The sequence below is a fragment of the Mytilus galloprovincialis genome, chromosome 5, assembly GCF_965363235.1.
Source record: "Mytilus galloprovincialis chromosome 5, xbMytGall1.hap1.1, whole genome shotgun sequence".
NCBI classification, from domain to species: Eukaryota; Metazoa; Mollusca; class Bivalvia; order Mytilida; family Mytilidae; genus Mytilus; species Mytilus galloprovincialis.
In genome coordinates this window covers 11,005,340-11,029,815 of record NC_134842.1, presented here as the reverse complement: position 1 = coordinate 11,029,815, position 24,476 = coordinate 11,005,340, and the positions used below count along the sequence as shown (strand labels likewise).

General features: G+C 31.6%; 1 protein-coding gene across 1 annotated transcript; it reads left to right on the top strand.

Annotated features, from left to right (window-relative positions):
• The first annotated feature begins 1,465 nt into the window (after positions 1 to 1,465).
• LOC143074324 (uncharacterized) lies at positions 1,466 to 6,748 on the top strand. Its single transcript, XM_076249832.1, has 7 exons — positions 1,466 to 1,642; positions 2,278 to 2,351; positions 2,760 to 2,924; positions 3,238 to 3,366; positions 4,112 to 4,240; positions 4,693 to 4,830; positions 5,224 to 6,748. The coding sequence occupies exons 1-7, from the start codon at positions 1,512 to 1,514 to the stop codon at positions 5,571 to 5,573; spliced, it is 1,116 nt and encodes a 371-aa protein (XP_076105947.1). The 5' UTR covers positions 1,466 to 1,511; the 3' UTR covers positions 5,574 to 6,748.
• The last annotated feature ends 17,728 nt before the right edge of the window (positions 6,749 to 24,476 follow it).

Below are 24,476 nucleotides of genomic sequence, written 5' to 3'. Positions count from 1 at the left end.
CCCCCTTAACAGAAAATTGTCCATATTTTGAGTTAGAGCTGATGACGTTTTCTATAATTTTGATATAATTTGTCCCAAAAGTAGTACAACACACTGTAAAAATATTATTGAGAAAGCGCAGGTGGGATTTTCTTTTAATTTTCATTTATTGTCTAAAAAAAATGCACTACGAAATAACTGTGTACTCGGACCAGGTTACACTTTTCAAAGTATTTTGCAAAAATATCTTTATTTCAAATAAGGAAAAATTTGGCATGAGTAAAGTTTAATCTTGTCCAGTGCATAGATAAAAACCTTTCATTGCATAAAAAAAAGTGACTGGAAGTTAACCAATCAAATGTTAACCTCTTTTTTTTACCTGTGTACAAGCTTCCGTAACCTTGTAAGCTCAAGATTCTAAAATATTATATAGAAGCACTAAATAAAAAATAATGATGATTTGAAACATCCAAGATATATGTATTTGACCCAGCTATTTTTTTTTACTGCAATGAAATACAGGATTATTTACTTAAACCTGCCAAATTTAAGAGAATAGTAACCGGATGTGACGTACTATGATTTGATGGTGCTATAAAACATGTTTCATGTATAAAAAGATGGAAATGTGATATGTTTGCAAATGGTACAACTTTCCACAAGTGTTCAATTGACATGGATTTAAAATATTATAGGTAACTGTAGGCATTTTAAAAAGGAGAAAATAAATACCGTATAGTCGGCTGTAAAATGCCCTGACAATGAAATAATCTATTTGCAAAATCATACGGCCTAATATATAATAAAACAGTTAAGGAAAGGAAATATGAAAGACTTGAACCAATGCCAACCTCTTAAGTACAGGTTTCGGACTTTGGACAGGCACATATAAAATGTGACGGGGTTCAACATGTTTGACGGTAATCAATCCTCCCTACTAGGGACAGTAATGTAACAGTAGTGTAACAGTACAACACAAGATCAATCCATGACAAAATCAGGCAAAAAGGGCTTAAATCACCAGATTGACACAAAGCAGGACAACATATATCAAATGCACATACCGGACGTGGAAAGGTATGTATGCATTCCTTAAAAACAAAAACAAACCACACACTACACTTATGAGAGTACTCGCAGTTCCTGAAAATAATTTCATAGCCAATAATAACTAATAAAACAATCATGCATATTCAACTTAAATATCAAACAGTACCATCCAACATCCAATGGATTTAGTGTAAAGACGACTAACAGTCAGCTGATCGAAAACAAATCATGACCTTGTGAAATGCCAACGTATATATATTGTGTTTATTATGTTTAACAAAAGCCAAATAAAAACAAAATGATTAAAAAAATAAAACGGAAAGCAAACTCGAGTGGATATTTTTTTTAACAATGCATTAAGCAAATGAGGAAATAATAATTGAAACTCGTCATTAATATCGTCATTGTTCTGTATTAATATACATGTACACGAGTTTCTATGAATAGATAGTCATTAAAGCGTACTGCAAACAATAACATTGATGGAGACACGTTACAGGTTTATTGCGAATAACGTGGTGTTTATAATTTTTGCTGCGTTTGTTGGAACGACAAATTGTACATCACTGAATTTAACAGATCCAAATGTTTGTCCTAAAAGAGTAACTGTAGGGTAAGTAAACAGGTTTGGTTGAAAAAATACTTTTAAACAAATGAGATGATTAAAGATATCAAAGGGACACACAACTATATAAAAAAAGGGACAGACGAATATATGAGAAAAAAGATAAACGACGGAAAGACAAACAATGGAGTATATCAAAAATGTCTTTTGAACAGAGTATTACGTTTATACAAAAACGTTCACGTGTTTTAAAATAGAAACACAATATTAAAAGTATATAATTTGGTATTATCGGATTAACATTTATTAGTTTGATAAGGAGAAAGACGAAGTCAAATTAAATATTTTATTAAGCTTCACGAGGAGCCCTCGGGAGTCATCAGCGTTTTTGTTACACTAGAGAATACTGATAATTTTCTATAATAGTGTGCTTTTATTAACGTTTGGTTTCCTTCTGGAAATAGATTGCAATATATGTAGCTGACTTAGTCAGGCCAAACATGCCTGATTATATATTTTATCTTCACACAGAACCGTCATAAACAGCAATTTTAATTACCGTACGAAACAAACTCCAGCTTGTAGATATTTCCACTGTCCTAAACTGCGGGATCAGTTATATAATTAAATATGTTTTGTAACTGGTTTGTAATAATTATTATTTTTTTTTATTAATTTTGTAGTCAATCTGTAAACGAAACACAATGGATAATAGAATGTTGTCCAGATTTTGTTAACAAGAATGGGAAATGTCAAGGTATTCTTGTATAATGTAAAATGGTCTTTTATTGTGCATTAAATACTGACATACATTTGCAGCTATTGGTAATAAAGAAAACAAAAAAGTCAAACATCCTTGTTCTTGATTGAGGAAAGGAGTGCATTATTTTGCGGAACAATCTCCTGGCGATGAATATAACTGTCATTTAAAATAAGGAACGTGAGAAACAATTGAATAATACAATTGCTGATTTTGTTTTCATCAAACTCATTTGCCTAAGTTAAATCACCATGTTTGCATATTCAATTATATAAAAAGTATATTGTAAAGTTTTCATGTACTCCTCATTTTATTTTGTTTAATAGAAGGTGCGTTTTTGAGTTGCTGCTCTTTCATTCTGAGTATCAAATGTTTATACGCGTACTTAAAATCTTTATTCTTCAGCATGTCCAGCAGGGAAATTTGGTAAAGATTGTTTGCAGACATGTATGACTAATTACTACGGGGTTCAGTGCAAACAGAACTGTACCTGTGCTGATAATCAGAAATGTGATCCAGTTCGTGGTTGCATTTGTTTTACAGGGTTTACCGGTTCAGAATGCTTAAAGGGTAGGTAAATAGTGTCCATTCATGACTGATATATGTTGGACTATTCCAATACTTATCAGATTTATTTGCGTTTTATGTTGTATAAGTTGTTAAAATATAACTCAACTGTTTTTGAGTTTTTTTGGCATAATTCAAAATGAAACCGTTCTTATACTGCTTTTTGAACAAGTCATATTTTTTAGCCTCCTTATTTATATCGGTACGAATAAAAAATTCTGTATTTACTGTGTATATAGGAATTGGTTCGTTAGATGACCTGTGTGTTATATTTTCAAAGATGATTTTTTTTAAATGTGATTCATTCCCATTGAAGCTTGTCCATCTGGATCATACGGTGTTAACTGCGGTGAGAAATGTTTATGTGGATATAATTCTAAGTGTGATCCGGTTACTGGAGACTGCTTATGTTCTACAGGATGGTTTGGGGTTCACTGCACAAAGGGTAAATAATATTGAGTGTATTTCAGTTTCTTTTAATATTGTATACAGATATAAGAAGATGTGGTATGAGTGCCGATGAGACAACTCTCCATCCAAGTTACAATTTATAAAAGTAAACCATTATAGGTCAAATTGGCTCACACCGCACAGCAAGCTATAAAGTACCCCAAAATTTGCATTCAAAACGAAAAAAACAACGGTCTAATCTATAAAAAAAAACAAAAAAACGGGGAAATACGTACGAACCACATCAACAAACGACAACTACTGAACACTAGATGCCTGACTTACATTTTAGTGTTATGTCGTTGTTCTCCTCTTATATTTAATGCGTTTCCCTCGGTTTTAGTTTGTTACCCCGATTTTGTTTTTTGTCCATAGATTTATGAGTTTTGAACAGCGGTATACTACTGTTGCCTTTATTTATGACAAGTGCAAACAATTGCGGGTTTTAACGTTTTTATCCTGTTTATAATCAGGCGGATTTTCTCGAAAGAGAAAGATTAAATGAAATTGAAACATTGCATTTATTAAATTTGATAAATGTTGACATTACAAATAATTTTACGACAAAACCATTATGACAGATATATATAATTTGTCTTTCTCACAGTGTACTTGTCACATATGTGTAAGAGCACCATTGCTGTATTTAAGGTGCATAACCGTTTTGTCTAGTATATTCTTTGGTGATTGCGAAGTAGGTTCTAATGAATTTAAAACAGTATAGTTTATTATCATTGAAGCGTGTCCGTCTGGAACGTACGGTGTAAACTGCAAAGAGGAATGTTTCTGTGCACACGATGCTGACTGTAATCCTATAACTGGAGACTGTTTATGTCCTGAAGGAAGATTTGGGCCTCACTGCACAAAGGGTATATAATAATGTTGTGTGTTATCATTTTCCTTGAACTGTTTTGTACATTTCAGAATTGTAAATTGACTCGCGTAGCAATGTTTAATATGGGCTTGGATATGTTTCAAAATTGATCGATATCATATAAGGTATTACCGCAAGATATTGTTTTTGTGAAGAAATTCAAAAATGCGGTGCACACAGAAAAATCTACAGTTTAACTCCAAGTATGAACCACGTGTTTGAATTGTTATTCTGAATAAACAATTCAATTATAAATCACGGTCACTTGACAAAATTATGTCTATGAGCTGATAGTAAAACATTTTAAAGCTGATCAGAACACTTGTTCAAAATAGAATTATTGATAAATATAAATAACGGGAACATTGACATCAGTTTGTAATCTTTGATAATAAAACAACATTTCTTCAAACCAAATCAATATAACCCTATCATGATTTATTGCAGACTGTCCAAACGGAAAATTTGGTAGGAATTGTAGGCGGATTTGTGCCTGCTCAGATGATGAGCAGTGTAATGCTGTAACGGGAGAGTGCAGTCAGTGCAACCCTGAATCTGATGAAGGAGAATGCAATTCACACACAGGTATTTCTATTTATTCAAGCCTTTCAAATGTCTTTAAATATCCAAAAAAGATACACAAGGTTCAAATGAAGTACATGAACATTGAATTTCACCAGGAATACAAAAGCAGAAAAGATTAACAGAACAAAATAAATTCAACGCTTTATAATTCATCCATTTTTGGTTCATTGAATGAAACCTAATATTTTCGTTTCACAGTCAACAATGTTATTATAATCAACTCAATTAACACCAACCAAATGGACTATTGAAATTACATTGCTCATCACATGGGTACCATACAATTTTCATCCACACAATATTATGAAAAAATATATATGATGTGCAGATTATATCTTATCGCATATTTTTATTAACGATCATTGGTAACTGATTAAAATTTTGATGTTTCAGATGAGGTAAACAATCTAAGTTCAGGACAAAAGAGTTATAAATCGAATGATAGCGTAATAGTTTACATTACGATGGTTGCTGCTGTTATTGGTCTGGTCTGTGTTGTAACAATGGCCGTGAAAGTTAAAGAAAGATTTTGTCGTAATCTACAACAATCACTAAAGGACATGTCAAAACCAAAGATCAAACGCCGAACGGCAAAACGAAGCCTACCTTTAACCCAGACACAGAACGCACAAACTGGATCGTATATCATAAACACTGAAGGTGTCATGTTTCAACCAGAAATCGAAGAAGATTTATACTGCGAGATTGGAGATATTAATGAAGTTGAATCAGACCGATATTAATGTCCCAAAACGAGTACAAACCTCAGTCTTAATTTCTACATAACAACCGAGAACAAATTCAGTCAAATTTACTTAAAATCGTAAAATGTTTACCTCTATAACATGTATAATTGATTATAATTTGCTTTTTTTTTACGAATGAACTTTGTCGGATTTGAAGTCCAAACAGGAATGTAATTACATTTTACGTTAGGGAATAATTTAATAATAACGTTGACTCTTTTTATAAAATCAATTTCAATTTCTATGTTGGATTGAAATCAAAAGTGTTCAAAATATACGCATATTTTCTGATTAGAAAACCAAGTTTTATTTCGGGGTAGGTGAAAATTTATACCGCGATTCGTCTTTTGCGATAATTTCCTATTGAAAATGCTTTTATTAAAAAAAAAAGAAGACCAAGCACATTGTGTTATAAGTGTCTTGGACGAATCAATAGTATTTTCATTGAAATGATTTTCATTTACACAAAACAGTTAAAGCAATATAACACTCTTTATCTAAGGCATTTTCCTGATCGCATGCCCATATGTAACACATGTGTGTAAAGAACTACACCGATTTCAGTGAGTCCGTAAAACAGCATAATTGGTCAATCAAAACGATATTTGATTGATTACACAGTCAACATGCATTTGAATAATTGACCTTTAGATGAAGTAATTCAATTGCTATTTCTATCAAGGATGTTTTCACTTCGTTTAATACAAATTTGTATAATGCCACATTTGACGCGACGAAGAAGACCAAATGATGTAAATCAGTTGTGTTTTTTAAACATCAATGTGTGCACTTAGAAAGTTATATGAGTGTCAGATCTGACAATAAACAATATAAAATGACTCAAAAATATAATAAAATGTTATGTGGAACAAATATGATTAATAAAAAACCAAAGCAAGCACATTGATGATCCAAAACTTGATCAAACTAATAGTTTAACGAACTGTGCATGGATCGTGTTTAAGGGATATGATTGTATATATTTGAACATTATTGATAATTTTAAGTGAAAATTTCCAAAACATTAATTTTGTGTCTTTGACGAGGTTTCTTCAAAGAACCCACCATTTAAGTTTGAATGTTTCTTTAAATATTTAACCAGGGTCACTCTTTGGATGTATCGACTAGATATTTATATTCTCCTTTTCTAATATTAAACCTTGAATATGAAACTGAAGATATTATATAATTTACTTCTTCTACAAAATGTAACTTCACGTTATTCGAACAAAAAAAAAAGACAACCAGAAGTAACCGATCAAACAGGGTTTATCAGAGCTACGTTCGTGGGAAATACATTATTTGATGTCCAATGTTTTACAGCACCTAATTAAAAAAAAAACAATTCCGTTCAGTCATGCTAGTTCAGATGTACTAAGTTACTAGGTTGGTCGTTCTCTCTGGGATTAGCTGTACATCATCAACATCAGCTGAAGTGTAAATAGATAGTGCACAACGGTTTTTGCAGTATCACCATAGTTCACAGCGGAACCTTTATAGTGAAATAATAGATATCAGTTTTCCGGAAACATTAAGTTGAGTTCAGTCATTTTCAAAAAATTGTATGTAGGGGAAATAGGAAGTGTGTTCCAATTTGTTTGTCGAAAAATTATTTGTCAAAAAATATTTAATGGAGAATACTCAAACTACATTTGTCCTGCTTCTAGGACAAAACTGTAACCGGAAAATGGCATTTTAGTGCTGTTGTGTTGTTGCCCATTATATAGAGAATAATACATGGCAAAATCCGTATCATATGTCGTATCATCCTGAGACATCAATATCAGCCCAAGGGCCTTTAGGCCCGAGGGATGATATTGGTCGAGGGTGATACAGCATGTGATACGGATTTTGCCATGTATTATACGCTTTATCATATATTTCAACAGAAGAGTATTATATTGTATGAACTGTTTTCTGATCCATAGCACTGGGTTTCCTTCAGTTCTACTTTTGTCTTGTTTCAAAGGCCTTAAAAGAACTGCTAAATTACTTATCCGAAGCACCTGGGTAACATTACAATTTGCGTGCTGTTGTTTTAAAAATATTTTGTTTATTATTGTATTTATTTGTGTGTTTTGTATTTTTTTATAGTTGCATTTAGTGTGCTAAAAAATATGAAAACTTGACGTTCGTGACGTCACATACAATATGAAAAAGTGACGTTCGTGACGTCACATACCAACAATGACGTCATTCAAAAAATTGACCTATTTTGAGGAAAATTTTTCTTAAGCAAAAAAAACCCAAACTGACTATGTAAAAAAAAAACATAAGAAATAAAAAGTAGGGGTGTGATAAAGGGTAGGGATGTGATAAAGGGTATGCGATAAATAGAGAATAATACATGGCAAAATCCGTATCATATGTCGTATCATCCCGAGACATCAATATCAGCCCAAGGGCCTTTAGGCCCGAGGGATGATATTGGTCGAGGGTGATACGGCATGTGATACGGATTTTGCCATGTATTATACACTTTATCATATATTTCAACAGAAGAGTATTATATTATATGAACTGTTTTCTGATCCATAGCACTGGGTTACCTTCAGTTCTACTTTTGTCTTGTTTCAAGGGCCTTAAAAGAACTGCTCAATTACTTATCAGAAGCCCCTGGGTTACCTTACAATTTGCGTGCTGTTGTTTTAAAAATATTTTGTTTATAATGGTATTAATTTGTGAGTTTTGTATTTTTCATAGTGTGCATTTAGTGTGCCAAAAAATATGAAAACTTGACGTTCGTGACGTCACATACAATATGAAAACTCGACGTTCGTGACGTCACATACCAAACAATGACGTCATTCAAAAAATTTACCTATTTTGAGAAAAATTTTTCTTAAGCAAAAAAAAAAAACCAAAACTAACTTTATGTAAATAAAAAAAAAAAAAAAAAAGTAGGGGTGTGATAAAGGGTATGCGATAAAGGGTAGGGGTGTGATAAAGGGTATGCGATAAAGGGTAGGGGTGTGATAAAGGGTATGCGATAAAGGGTGCGCATCAAAGTTGCGCGATATGGATTAAACAGCAGGCTATTTATCACATATGCAAAACTACTGTATTTACTACTAAACATATGATAAAGGGTGCTATCAAAGTTGCGCGATATGGATTAAACAGCAGTCTATTTATCAAATATGCAAAACTACTGTATTTACTACTAAACATATGATAAAACATTTTAACATGAATGCAAGATGATATTTGTTCTATATATTTTAATATCTAAGTAATTCTTTGATTAAAATTTTTAACATACGCCACCGATGATTTGTATATTACTGTAAACAGAATTGTTTTGTTATGAAATTGGCATGACAATATTTAAGGCAACCTCAAGTAACAAAACCATAGATATATTGCAAAATAAAACTATTGGTTGTTAAAATAAAATCTTGATATGGAATATTTATCAATAAGGTATTGGTATCTCTCGATGAAAGTTTTTAAAACAAAGAATGAGATGTTCTTGAGGTATACTAATGAAGCCAAATCAGAATTCCAATTAAAAGAGCATCATCCATATAACTAAATGTAAAACTGAATGATCTGGCCTGATTGGTATTCTTGTTTTTAACACGTGATTGAAGGTTCGCCAACTCATATGATGAATAAATTAGATGAAATAGGCAAGTAGAGGCGCACATTTCGTTGGATCATTTACAATTTGTTGAAAAAGTTTACCCCAAAAGTCAAATATACTGTCAATAAGAAACTCCAGCATACTGCATGATCAGTTGTTCCTCGGTGTAGCATGTTTTTACTTTTTTGTTCCCTTTAAACAAAATATGCCGTATGCAGCCATTTTTATATAAGTAGGCGTTGTCGATATTTCTTAGAGACTTTTTTTCAATTTCACTTGATTAATGGTAATTGAAAACTCAATAATATTGATAGAATTAATTTTTAAAATATTGATACCAGTACACAAGTAAAAATGGAAAACACGATTAATTTAAGGTAATGGTTCCAATTGATGTGTTGGGGGTTCTCTAAACTAAAGACAATAAGATGTCCCCTGTCGGAGATGTGCTTGTTGAATTATGTTAAGGTCAAAAGTAATAACATTCACATAGAGGTTGTATAAATAGAAGGTTGGTGAGTACAGTCACATGTCAAAGGGTTTTTGTTAGGTATTCTTCAAAGTAAAGGTCATGCAATAATATATTCTTCCCTTTTAAGTATATAAATCTCACTCTCCTTTATATTCTCCCTTGTCATTTTCATGGCATGGTCATAACGTCAGTAGCACAGGTTTTTCAACCATATAACTGTTCCAATGTGATTGCCATTGATTGTTTGTGGTGAAGCCTTTTGGATCCGTTTTGATGTCTATAATTTTCTAAATCTTGGTTTATATACTTTTACTTGTCATCAAGTCTTTCGATGATATTGAATTTCCCTTTGTGTATTTTTTGTCTCTATTTCAATGTATATGCTACCCTACGATAGAAGACTGACAGTGTAGAGTTTATGTTTAATTTATCTTCGGGGTGCTGTCTAATTTGCGTTACCCCTATACCTTCTTCTTCCAATACGGCTAACGCCTTTTTAACTGATTTAAAATGATCAAAATAGTATCAAAATATTTAATTTAATGTGCAAATTTGTCACAAAGAGATCGTCACTTATATCAGTTATTATAAAAAGAAGATGTGATATAAATGCAAAAAAGAAATTAAAATGTGCCTATAAGTAAAACAAATACATACATAAACGACATGTTGTAATTCAGCATTTTGTGATCCAGTGGGACAATTAATATTCATTAATCTTGAAATATTGCATTAGAACAACTACTTCCCAAAACATATTACATTATTGTAAGAACCACTACTGTGAATATAGGTTACTATTAATGAAATGAATAATACTGATGGTTATATTATAAAAGAGGTAATTTATCTTTTAATATATGCTAATTCTGAAAGAATTCATGAAGAAATAATTGCTTCTGACATATATGTCTACAAAAATCTCAAACGCAAAATATGACTTTTTTGTACATTTCATTGGAAAAATCTGCATTTTCCTAAATTGAGAAATTCAGAACCTTACCATATTGTCGTTGAAACTATAAAATTATTAAATAAAATTTAAGTCGGAAGACCAACACGATTGTATTTTTTTCACACCGAAAATGGTCAATGAGGAAATTTTAATCGAAGTATGTCGTCATAAATATTGGCATTGTTCTGTAAAAATACACGAGTTGTTATATGGAACAAATAGTCATATTTCAAACAACAATGGAGAAACATTCAAGGTATACTGCGAAACTTGTTGTGCTTCTTATTTATGTCTTTTGTCAGACGATCAGGTGTACAACACTTACGAGAGCAGATCCAAACATTTGTCCAATAAAAATAAGGTAGGTACTACACGGTTTCATGTTATAATGGCTGCCTAAAGCGAATTATTATGTTACTTTTTCACTTTTATAAATGATTGAACAAAAACTAATAGTATTTTAGATTGTTTTTGTATCTCGTAGTTATTGCCCCTTAAGAGCTATTCGGATCACAAAGACATTTTCGGATCAATATTTGTTTACTAATCAGCTCGTATCACTTCTAGACAAAATTAAAGAATTGTATGTTTTTGAACATTTCGTATTTGACATTGTAATATACATTTAGTAATGTTGATTGTACCTAGTTTAAATACGTTTTCTGATATTATTAAATACAAACAGGTTAATTAGGTTGATTAGTTTAAATTTTTTGTTGAGAAAAGGGTGATGGTATGAAAGAATGTTCATCATTTAAAAATAAACTTTGTTTATCGTTCAGTTATAAATTACCAACACTTCGTGAGTTTTTAATACCAAAAACAAAAAGAGTATTACCAATATGTTATTTGATAAGACCAACACATTAAATGACCGCAGAAGAAGTTTGAAAATCGACTTGAAACATGTTATCTGAGACAACATCATAAGTCTTAGGCAAGGTTTTCAATTTACCAGACCATGGAATTGCAACACACATGTTCATTATGTTAAGAGTTTTTTTTTAAATGCTTTTAATGGATTTGTCTTTTTCAGTGAGGCAACTTTTGTTGATTATTCACTCACACGCAGACAAACTTGTTTCCCTGGCAGCAAGTCGTATACGATTACGATAGTACATTACCTCAACAGTCATAATTTTATGCGTCTTCATTTATCTTTTGTAGTCAAACTGAAAACGAAACAGTATTAATATTAGAGTGTTGTCCTAATTATTTTAACCAGAATAGAAAATGTCAAGGTATATCGATACATTAATTATTTGCTTGTATCATAAAGAAAATAGTTAACATTTTAAATATGTATTTGCATGTTTTGTGTTATACCTTATCAAATTGGAGAAAAATAAATTAAAAAAAAAATCACATTGTATTTGCACTTATTGATTATGACATAAACAAAACAACAATCTTAAACATTTTCTTAATAAAGGGAAGGATTGCGTAAATGCTTAACAATGTATTTCTTGAAATACTGAACAGTAATATACTTCGTCTTTCGAATCTTATAACTAATGTATAATGTTGATAAGAATTGGGATAGCTATACATTTGATAACGAAATGCAATGGTATATCTCCTTATACTACTATACTGCAAGATTTTCACACTGTACGAGTTTTTGTCTATACTGTTATATATCACACTTCCGTTGAAATATAATAGCTTATTCATCTTGTAAGTCCAGAGAAAAATATGTTATATTGTATCTTTGCTTTTTTCAGGGAAAATAATTAAATGATGTACATGTATTTCGTTTTCATGTTATTGCATATGAGTTAATGTATTATACTTGTATTTTATAAACTAAAATAGTTTATTTGATTATACCTCTTTTTGTTTGAATTAATCCGTGTGTTTTTCGGATTTTATCTCAAATTTTTGTCGTCTTTTAGCATGAATATAAAATATCTTTACTTTTTTAACTCTCACTTTTTTAGCATGTCCAGCTGGTACATTTGGTAAAGATTGTTTGCTGACTTGTAGGCATAATTACCACGGTGTACAATGTACGCAGCTTTGTAACTGTGAATATTATAAGAAATGTGACCCAATTTATGGCTGTGTTTGCAATACAGGGTTTACTGGTACACAATGTTCAAATGGTAAGTTAATAACTATCATCCATCATTCAAATTTGCCGGACAATTTGGAGAAATGATTCCAAAATTCATAATAATCAGTTTATTTCACTCAATATATCATAGAGATATTTGTGTAATACATTCATACTTAAACCTCAGAAGATATAATATGCATTGCTTTGGTTACTCCCAAACGAAATCATTGCACATTTTTACAACACCAAACACTCTTTCAAAATATATTATCGATGTATTGAATATTTGCCTCTGAAACAATGGCAACCCTTCCCTATTCACGAATATGACTTACCGAATCAGACTTTTTACCGGATTTGTAATAACATAAGCAACACGACGGGTGCCACATATGGAGCAGTATCTGCTCACCCTTCCGGAGCACCTGAGATCACCCCCAATTTTTGGTGGGGTTCGTGTTGCTTAGTCTTTAGTTTTCTATGTTGTGTCTTTTGTACAATTATTTGTCTGTTTGTCTGTATGTCTTTTTATTTTAAGCTATGCTTTGTCAGTTTATTTTTAATCTATGAGTTTGACTGTTTTTCTGGTATCCTTCGTCCCTCTTTTACATCTACTAGTCATAAATATATGTTGGTTAAAGCATCCTTATTAGTATAGCTAGTTTTTTTATTTAACAATCGTCATGTACGCTATGTGTATTGAGGCGAATGACTTTTTTATCTGGCATATTCTTTGGGGATTATTAATTTTGTTCTTGTGTATTCAGTAACGATTAAATTTGGTGTTCATTTCAATTAAAGCGTGTCAATTTGGAACATACGGCGTGAACTGCATTGAGGAATGTTTTTGTGCGCACGGTGCTGAGTGTGATCATGTAACTGGAGACTGTTTATGTACTGCTGGATGGTTTGGTGATCACTGTACAAAAAGTAAATAAATTTTGTCTCTCTTTACGTTTTCTCAAATAATTCAAATGTTTCAAATCAACTTAAGTCTGGGATACATTTTTTGAACTAGCCTTTATTAATTATAAGTACTCATTATTAAAATGTTATTGTGTTTCGTGTCGATCGGAAGAAATACTTTTCAGTTTATTCTATTGAAATGTTGGTTAGGGGAGGTCTGTATTTGCCTGTTTTAAGTCATGGAGTCAGTACTTTTGCGGTTGTCGTTTGTTAATGTCTATTTATATGTAACAGACCGTTGTGTTTTTGTAGTTTTTTGACTTTTTTCAAGTTAAGGATTTTGTTTTAACGTATTAGAAATTTTACAGGCACATTGTTGTAGGCCGTTCAATGACATCGAGTGGCCAAAGTCATGTAGTATATGGTGAATATTTTTCTCATCAGCAATAATACCACACTTTTTTATTGGTATGGGATACATATCTATACTTATTTGCCAGAAAAACATATATAAGTTACAGTTGTTGTGACTTCAATTTGCGTTCTCAGATTACAGTTAAAATTCGCTAATAAACCTTTGTATATATACATTGTACCAAATTTAAAAAAAATCAAATTATCCCTACATTATCCTCTCTTGTAGAATGTCCATTAGGAAAATTCGGAATAAATTGTAGTGAAATTTGTGACTGTTCATATGATAATCCATGGGAGGTTAGAACAGGAGTGTGCATTCGAGGGAACCATGAGTCAGGTAAAAGTTACTTAAAGTCATTAAAATACAATTAGAAATAGTGAAAACAGGAGTAAAATCCTACCACAAAAAGTTAAGGTGGATCAAAAGGTATTAAAACAATGAATGAATGTATGTGCTCCGAAACAATATACATTTTAAAATCCGAAGATGACCGATATTAAACGTGATCTTTATTTGAAGCGATCAGCAAATTAAACCTGTTGATGAACGTTGGTCCTCCAGAAAAGTAAGACGGGATATATTAATAGGATAATCAAACCTTTAAGTAAAAGGAAGATTGACATTATGAAGGTAAACAGAAACAAACACGATAAGTATTGTCTCGTTTTGATATGTGTTAATGTGAGATTAATTTTATTCGTTTTTAAAATTAGTTTGTTAATTTTGTTTCTTTTACTTACAATTTATATTTCAGAATGTCATCAGGGGTATTATGACTACAATTTGAAGTATAACTGTTCAGAAACATGTATATGCAAAGATGGAGCAACATGCAACAATCACTCAGGGATATGTGAATGTAAAGATAAAACTTCATGCACAAATATAAAGAAAAAACAAATTCCAAAGGACAGCACGACAACAATTCATATAAATAGGTACTAGAAGTTATTATAAGACTAATATTGCATTATCTCAAACACGAAGAAATTGGAAAACGTATTATAGAACACTACACATAATCTCATGGGAATCACAATAATTAAAACAGTTACGAAAAAAATATGACTTAAATGAAATCTAAAGTTAGAACGAAATGAAATTGCACGCCTTTATATTTTGGTCTAAAAAAAAATGTATTTTAAAGCATAACGTATTATAAAAATGTCATCTCGGTTATCACGTATTGAAAGTGACAAAATATTTGGAATACCTTAAATGAGGTCAACGGTATTTGCTTCATATGAAAAAAATACAAACAACAGTCAATACTGCTTATTGTCAATTTTGCATAAGAGGTTTTATCACATACTAGTATTTGTTACGAATACGTTAGTTTTTGCATATGCAATAACCTCATAATTGATAAGGACAAAAAAGAGGTAATTGGTTATTGTGCCCTGTTTCCAAATGACGTGACGTCATTGCGTACTTAACGACAATTTCTAACACTTTTGTGATATGAAATTTAAGATTCTACCAGTTATGTTTCATTAAATTGTTATAGTTGATTTGTTTTGCTCTCAATTCTGCAGAACTTAAATATGTGATAAATAGATTATTACATGTCTTTTTAATATTGGCCCTGGTATCATCCCTCTACCCATATCGGTCCTCGGCTAAAGTCTCGGAATAATATCAGGTCCAATATGGAAAAGAGCATGTTATAATCTAAACTTATTTCAAAATTACTTTAGCGACTGCAGATATTTCAATTGGAGTTTACAAACCATTTAAAGTATACAGATGAATACGTTACCTGAAATATTTGCTCGTCTTACGCAATTATTGTTGTAATGAACATTAAATGACTTTTAATGACTTAAAAACCAAAGATAAGTGAAAAAAAGGAGCACACTTAATCCATATAAAAAGCAAGATAATAGGTAAACAGGATGATAACACAAATTCATCTGAAATAATTGAACCGAGCAAATCAGGTTTTCAGTTGAAATGTCGTGATATGACAAAAGGAGTTTTGACATTTAACTATTGCAATTTGTGTTTTACAGGAATTTATTTATTGTGGTAGTAACCCTATCTATCTCCATATTTTGTGTACTGTTACTGGCTTTAACATATCTGCTTTTTGGAAGGTACTTGAAGTACACTACGAACCGAGAAAGTCAGAATAATCGTAATGAAACACAAAATGTCCATGTTCATTACAATGAAAGTAATCATTACAGTGAAATTCGCGATGATCAGTTGCATGATATAAGGGGAACAAATTCTGGTATGGTAGAAAACGACCTTTTGCAAAACAGATTTCAGCAAACAACAAATAGAGAGCATCAGAACAATGTACGATCTTTGTTAAACATCAACATATTGGAAGAACAACATAATAATTCGTACTGGTCTTTACAACATGAAAACGATGATTACTTGAACCCATACTGTGCATTAAGGTTTGAACGACGTGTGAATAGTTGTATTTTTTGAGATTTTATCATAAAGATGTATTTTTCGTCGGACTGCTCTGTTGTTGATAATGTAATAAATATAATTTAACTTTTTATCATCTTTTTATGATATGTAAGGAGTAAATGGTGTACATTTTATAGTATTCACACAGGTTAAAGCAATTTAGAGATAAATAAATATGTAGAAAATGTAACCCATAGGCTCTACGTACATGTGGGAAGATTCTTTATTAAACATTCAAATATAAATATGCCTTGATATCTACTGGTAAGGCAGCTAAACATATATGTTTGACTAACCTAAGTATTACATCAACGAAAAAAATGGAAAAGGTTTCTTCCGACCATTTTATTAAAACCGAGATAGAATATATTAGCTTCTCACAGCAAGTGTTTTTGTTGTGATATATTCACTTACATAGAAGACGTTATATGGCAAAGAAATGCAAACCACTTACAAAATAATTGAATAAAATGTCAATGATAAATTAATTCCAAAAACTATCACGTCAAACTTAGTCCATTGAAAGAAATAAGCAGGTTTAAGTTATGTCATTACTCAAAATAAAGGAAGTAAAATATTTATATTTACGTTTACCCAAGGATTCAATACACAACTCCGCCAGTTTCAAAATAGTCTTAATATGTATTCACCCTTTTCTTGTAGACTTGGTCGAATGCAAATCTGAGAACAAGGACTACATGTATAGCAAAAAAGCAAACATAAGACATCAGTGACGCTCATATCAAAAGAGTTATAAAGCCAAACAAGTACAAAGTTGAAGAGCAATTAGGATCCAAAATTCCAAAAAGTTGTGCCAAATACGGCCAAGGTAATCAACAAATTTTGTTTGTACAAATTTGTTTAAATCTTGTATTTGCACAAAAAAAGCAGTGGCTGCCTTTACATACAAAGTTAAATCACAAAAATACTGAACTTAGAGGAAAATCAATTCGGAAAGTCCATAATCATAAATTATTTTTAACCATGTTGCATACAATGTTTTCTTCACAATATTTGTCATGATGTAAAGTAATGCAGAATATCTACTGTTTTCATAGAGTATTACCGTTATCTAAGAGTGAGTTCTCCAAGGAACAATGCAAGGCACACATTGTCTTGTTTTGTTGGCAAATATGGAATAATACAAAAAGGAAGTAACCCAGGAATAGCACCAACATGTATATCTTATCCACCCAGAAGCGCTTTATTTAGATTAAATAGCCTTTTCTACCCTTAAAAAGGGTTGAAAGTTAATTCTAGTGCATTGTACGAATATTTACTGAATATGTCTATTTTAATTATCTGGCTAAAACAAACACTTAATGCTCCTAGTACGTATATATATTTTCTAAAAAAAAATGCGAACGATACAAGGCGATTTTGTTCAGAAGACAACAAAGAGACAAAATAGTTTAGTTGTAAAATGTCCCGAAAGTATCAAAATTGTCAAATAAACCTGTCTCTATCATGTCTACAATGCATTTTCATCGCTGTACATAAATAGTTATTCAAGTGTTCTAAACTAAATCATATTCCTGAAATACAGGCCAAAATCAACATCGACGACAAGGTATATCAAATGCAACGGAGTTGAAATGTACCAATCTCATCAATCTAAAAACAAGAATTAAATCGAGATAACACAAACTTAAGGAATTTCATGAACTTTAAAAGTAGCGAAACCAGGTTTGTCAACACGGTAAACATTTCAATATGCCTACACCACTTGAATAGCCAAACCACACTCAGTCAATATACCACTATCAGGAATGGTAAAACAGGCGGTAAATTTTCAAATCTGATGATAATTCTTATATCCAATTATTTTGCACCGCAAAACTAATGTCAATAGTGAGTTATGGATCAGAAACATCTTATCGGTCAACCAGTCCGTTACTGCTGATCAATTGCAATATGTGTAATCTGCGCGATGAAGCCGAAAAAAAATTACTGTGGGAAACTTGAATCATTTGGTATAATATCGATGAAAAGGTCTAAGTTTGATGCAAACGACATTTTTGTAAGTTACCTTAATATCAAGGTCATTGGGGTATGCAAGATGCAAGCTCTTTTTGTAATAAGGGATATTAAGTCCAATCAAACTAATGCCGTGTTCTCATTGACCCTAACACGGGGCTGTCTTAGTGGAATTCACACGTAAACTAAACACAATTACGTCCCCATTGATAACACTCAATGTTTACATGTAGTTTAAATCATGTTTTGTCTACATGCAGTAGATAGTCGATGTAAAACTTGTGTTGCTCAGTGTACCCTAAACAAGGTATTTAAAACATGCATTTTACCATTTATATTTAAAGAAGAAACTTTTTTTTTAATAAAAATGATATTTAGAACAATTATTTATGTAGGTTTTTTTTTACCGAATTATTTGTCTAAACTCGATATATTTATTGGTTTGCTATATAAAAAACTCTAAGTAGCGTTATTAGGGAGCAACCATTTAACTACATGCGGGAAGGGAGTTATGGTTTTTATGTTCGACACAGAATTTTTCTTTTTCGCGCATAGCACGAACATTTTCATTTAGTTGTTCAAAGATATCAAGCAATTAATTTTGTTCAAAATTTAACACCATAAGGTATGGGGAAAATCTGGATTCAGAATTTGTTTTTCCTCATTGAACAGAATATTTTTTCATCAATTTTAGAATCAGAATATTATTTATGGAAAAGTCTAGACTCAAAACATCATTATTGCAATTCATTTGAAAACGTCTTCCCGAATTGACTGGACATACATAGAAATATTTGCCACTGGTCAATTAACGATTCACTCATAAATGCATTACTTAAACACTCTAAACATCTTAATCCCTCCTCTTCGTTCATAGCCTATTTGATGTATTGCGTAATTAGTGGCGGATTCAGATGAGGGCGGGTTCCGGGGTTTTGAACCCTCTTTTTCGGACGGTCAATGTTTGGAACGCCATGCATTTTAAAAATGCCTTTATCTGTTTATTCACCTCTGGTAATCGAGACATCTTTAGTATCTTTAAATTAGATCATCAAAATGACTTTCATCACTGCTAGAAAAGCTGTCCAAAAAATTTTAATTCAATTCTATGTAATGAACATTTAAATGACATATAGTTTATAAGTGTGAACAAAACTTATGCACAAGTAATTAAACCAGGTGTATATATGTGAACAAATATAATGTAATACCAATGTACATTAAATTAAACTAATTGTAACGTGTTTACTGTGCATGGTGTTTGGTGTGAACACGGCCTAAGATTTAATCTCACACTAATTGCATCAGAAAATGTTTTAGTTATAATCTATATAGCATTATGCTCTTTATATACACAGAAAAAAAGTCCCATAAAATCTAACTTGAGGAAAAATCAAAATCAGCATTTTTAATTTCCTATGGAAATTAACATTGGAAGGGGAGATAACTCTTGCAACAAATAGTCTTTTTTGGTCAGTTTTTTGTTGTTTTTCTTGAAATTAATGTAAAGTATGATACTTTGATGGGGTTATAAGTTTGTATTTGACTAAATTATATAATCTTCTGCTCATGAAATGTACAAAACCGAAGTGTCACGGGTAGTTTTTTTTTTTCGTGCATTTTTCATTAAAGAAATTGCAAATTTGAAGCTTTGTAACCATTTTGAAAAAATGATGTGAAAATTTGGTATTGTTTATATCTGTATATCATATTTTGTCAGCAACTTAGGCCGTGTTCACACCAAACGCCATGTACAGTAAACTTGTTTACAATTAGTTTAACGTACTGGACATTGGTTTCACATTAAATTTGTTCACATCTATACACCTTGTTTAATTACCTGTACATAAGATTTGTTCACACTTGTAAACTCTATGTCATTTAAATGTTCATGACGTAGAACCGAATGCAAAGTTTTCGGACAACTTTTCTAGCAGTAAGGGAACGACCATTTGACTTCAAATGGGGGTGGGGGTATCGATGGAAATATTCCGAACCCCAATTGGATAAAAAAAAAAGGTCCTACAGATGATACAAATATATTCTAAATCAAGAGTTTCCCCATACATTATAGTGTTAAATGTTGAAAAAAAATTGATTACCAGCATCGAAAAAAAACCCGGAATAAAACGTTTGCGCGGAAAAATTTCTGGCTAAGATAAATTAACAAAATACCCCCCCCCCCTTTTTTTAAGTTAAGTGGTTGCTTCTTTATGAAAGCCATTTTGATGATTTGCAGTAGTTTAAAAATAATAAAGATATCTCGATTAAGCATTAGAAAACGTAGGCTGCAGCAGCGTGCTTACAGGCGAAGAATATGTATTTTTATTCTCATAAAGCCAATTATGCATTACATCGGTACAGAGATGGAAGGAGACGAAGAAATGATTATATTAGGGATCACTATGTTCCTATCTTTTTTGTTTGTTTCAAATGGTATATTTCTTCTCCAAGGAGTATTTGGCAAAGGGAGGGGTAATGGTTTTTTTTTTAGTTTTAAGGGTAATTTAACGGATCCGAGATACATGCACTAGACAAACAATACATTTACCTCACACTTTTTAAGTAATGCATTTATGAGTGAATGGTTGTTTGAGTTAAGACCAGCGGCAAACATTTTTGTGCAAGTCAAGTCAATTCGGATAGACCTTAATTTTCAAATGAATTGTGTGTTCGGCAATGATGCTGCTTTGAGTCTTGATAAGGGCTTAATAAAGCTACGTTAAGTTTAAAAAAAAAAACAAATAAATATATCAAGTTTAGACAAATATTTCTGTAAAGATCTTTATTAATATATCAATTTTATTCAAAAAATGTTTCTTTTTTAAATATACACGGTGAAACTAATGTTTTAAATGCCTAGTTTTGTGTACACTTAATCTACACAAGGCCTACATCGAGTATCGACTGCATGTAGACAAAACATGTTTTACACTACAGGTACACATTGTATTTTATCAATGGGAACGTAATTTTGTTTAGTTTACGTGTGAGTTACACTTACACTACACAGAGTTTAGGTCAATGTGAACACGGCCTTACTCATTTAAAGTAACTTTAAACCACAAAGAGAAGAATACATGCTTAATTATTTTTTATTAAATTTGAGATTCATTACCTTGACACGTTGAAAAATTTAATAAATGGTCAACTAATGAATTACGAAATCTAGATTATAGCTTGATAAAATATATGACAACACCTTTAGAGTTATTTGTTATACTCTAAAGACTGTTAAAAATCAAGAATCATTACATTCTGATGAATAGAAGCGGTAAAGTTATACTTTTGTAACAATTTTTATTGATACTAGAACACACCCGTGAAATCGCGGGTCCGTGACTGAGTTAAAGTAAGACTTATTTCAGTGTTAGTTTTGACATCTTATAAAGTAATGCCGATTATAAGATACACAGTGTTCTCTGCTTTCAAACTCTTTCTGTGTAAACCCGTCGTCCTGGAACCTGTCAACTATTGGTAATATACATTATTAGGAAAACAAAAGTTCCTGGAATGAAGTATTTTTTAATTAACAGCATTGTCCTATATTAGTTATAAATAAGTTGAATTCTTTGATTCGCTGTTTTACGTCATGCCCGCTAACAGATTGAAAACTGTTCCTTACATATACGCCTCATTTTAAGTCCAGATTGTTAGTATTCGTATTGTTATCTTAGAAAGTCTCACTGATTAAAATACTACAATAGGTAACAATATGACAATGATTGAATTAATTTAGTAGTGCCCTGTGATTATGACCCGTGTACATAGCAAAATCCAAAATACACCGTTTGGTGGTGCACCTGTCAGATGAGGAACGTACAGATAAGATTATAGGTAACATGTTAATATACTATTGGTATCGATATCGGAATCGACACGGAACTTGTTAATTATTGGCAATATTAATTATGTGGAAAACAAAAGGGTCTGGAGTGGTGTAATTTTTAATCTACACCTTTGTCCTTTATTAGCTATATATAAAGTTGAATTCTTTGATTTGTCGTTTTTTCCCGATGACGGCTGACAAATTGGACCTCGTAATTTTAGTGTTATAGATTTCTGCCTTTTTTGCAAGAGTTATCTCCCTTTTCAATGCAAATCTCCACAGGAATTTTAAATGGTGATTTTTTTTAGTCTTCCTCAAGTTAGATTTATTGGATCTTTTTTCTGTATATATTTTGGGTAAAATGCTAAAGATTAAAACTTAAAAACCTTCTGTTGCAATTACTTTCGGGTTAGGGTCAAATGTATGTTAGATTGGCTGGACTAATTGGTTGAGATGACATTTTAAATATATCTGAAAGTAATTTAAAAATGTTATAAAATGCTTCTGAGAGGGTTTTTTATGAAGTTTGCTGAACCGCACAGCAAGCTAAACAGGATCCAAAAAATGACAAGTGCAAAACCATTCAAACGGACAAACCAATTATCTATTCTTTATAAAAAACGGGAACCGAGAAACACATATGATCCACATCAACTAACGACAACTACTGCACATCAGATTCCTGACTTAGGACAGGTACAAACAAAAAATAATCAGCGGGTTCAAACGTACCCACCTTCACCCTTATCGAAAACAATAGTGTAACGTCACAACATAGACAGACACACGTATGCATGAATTTTCATCACCGGCTTTGATTGCAATACCTAACGTAAATGTGACTTCCGCACGGATTTGTTACCTGCTGAAATACCAAAAAGACACATCGTCCGCTTTAACTTTATCATGTTTATAACGGACTGTTTTCAGTTTTGTTTTATAATCTTCATATATATGGTTATGTTAAAAATTATATGAGTGGACATTGTATAAGAATAATAAAATTAACGGTATCAATTTTCTTGCACCAGATGCGCATTTCGACAATACATGTCTCCTCAGTGATGCTCGTGGCCAAAATATTTAAAATCCAAAGAATCATCACTGCACAAAGGGTAAATAATTGTGATTTGTGCCTCCATTGTCTGAAATGTTCAAATGCATTGCAAGCCATGTGTATTGACCCCATGATCAACATTTGAAATTAACTTCAGTCTGGGACATATAATATATAAAAGAATTGTTATTGGCTTTCGTCTAGCTTTCATTATCTGCGACTACTGTCAGATCGAAAAAAAATGTTTTTTATATTTTAGTAGTTCTTGTGCTTTGTGTCGATCTGATAAGTAAAGTCATCCCTTTTTTACTGATTCTAACAGTTTATTTATATGTACCATTGTTTATATACTGTTAGTTAGCAACTTAAACTACATCTTTTATATAAGCTTTGGATTTTACATATTTTGGCCACGAGCATCACTGAAGAGACATTATTTGTCGAAATGCGCATCTGGTGCAGAAAAATTGGTACCGTTAATGTTATTAGCCACTACCACTTGTCAAGGAGGGGCAAGTTTAACCTCGCTACATGTCTATGTAACTGTCCTAGGTCAAAAGCATGTAGTTAATTTGTTTTCATAGGTGGTTATTGTCTATTATGTTTGTGTTTCGTTTGTTGTTTCATACATTGGTTGCATAATTGGACATGCTGTCATGTCTATGCGTCTTATAGCTAACCATACGATTCACGTTTTGCTCAATTTAGAAGGCTGTATAGTTTCATTAAACAAGATAATTGCTAGATGGCAACATGTTTCCGTCGGTAAAACATATAATGAAGTGAACTATTTAAAAGAAGAACCATATTCTCATGACTTATAAGAAAACAAAGTTTTTTTAATATCGCATAAATACTCAAATTCATCATTTAAACGACAGACTTTGGCACATATTCCATGTCTGATTTCAAAGAAAAAACCAACAGTTAAAAAGAAAGTGTTTTCCATCTTCAATTAAACTATTATCACAAAACATACATAACCGGTCTTGTAGAGGTTCTGATAGTCTAGCACATCGACCCGTTTTAACTTTAAGTTGTAACGAATCAGCTCTAAAAAGTGACAAAATAGGTCGGTGGCATCTATAATTGACAAATTTACATAAAGCTCCGTACCAATACAAAAATAAAAAGAATCTATTAAATTACAATTTATTACAATTGACTATATTTTTATCATTCCATACCTCTTGGTACCAAGATTCTTTTTC

Excerpts from the sequence above, each read along its gene's own strand:
- LOC143074324 (XM_076249832.1), top strand. The coding sequence starts at position 1,512 with ATGGAGACACGTTACAGGTTTATTGCGAATAACGTGGTGTTTATAATT. Across the intron at positions 2,925-3,237 it reads CGGTTCAGAATGCTTAAAGG|CTTGTCCATCTGGATCATAC; the intron begins GTAGGTAAATAG and ends TTCCCATTGAAG. Across the intron at positions 4,241-4,692 it reads TGGGCCTCACTGCACAAAGG|ACTGTCCAAACGGAAAATTT; the intron begins GTATATAATAAT and ends GATTTATTGCAG.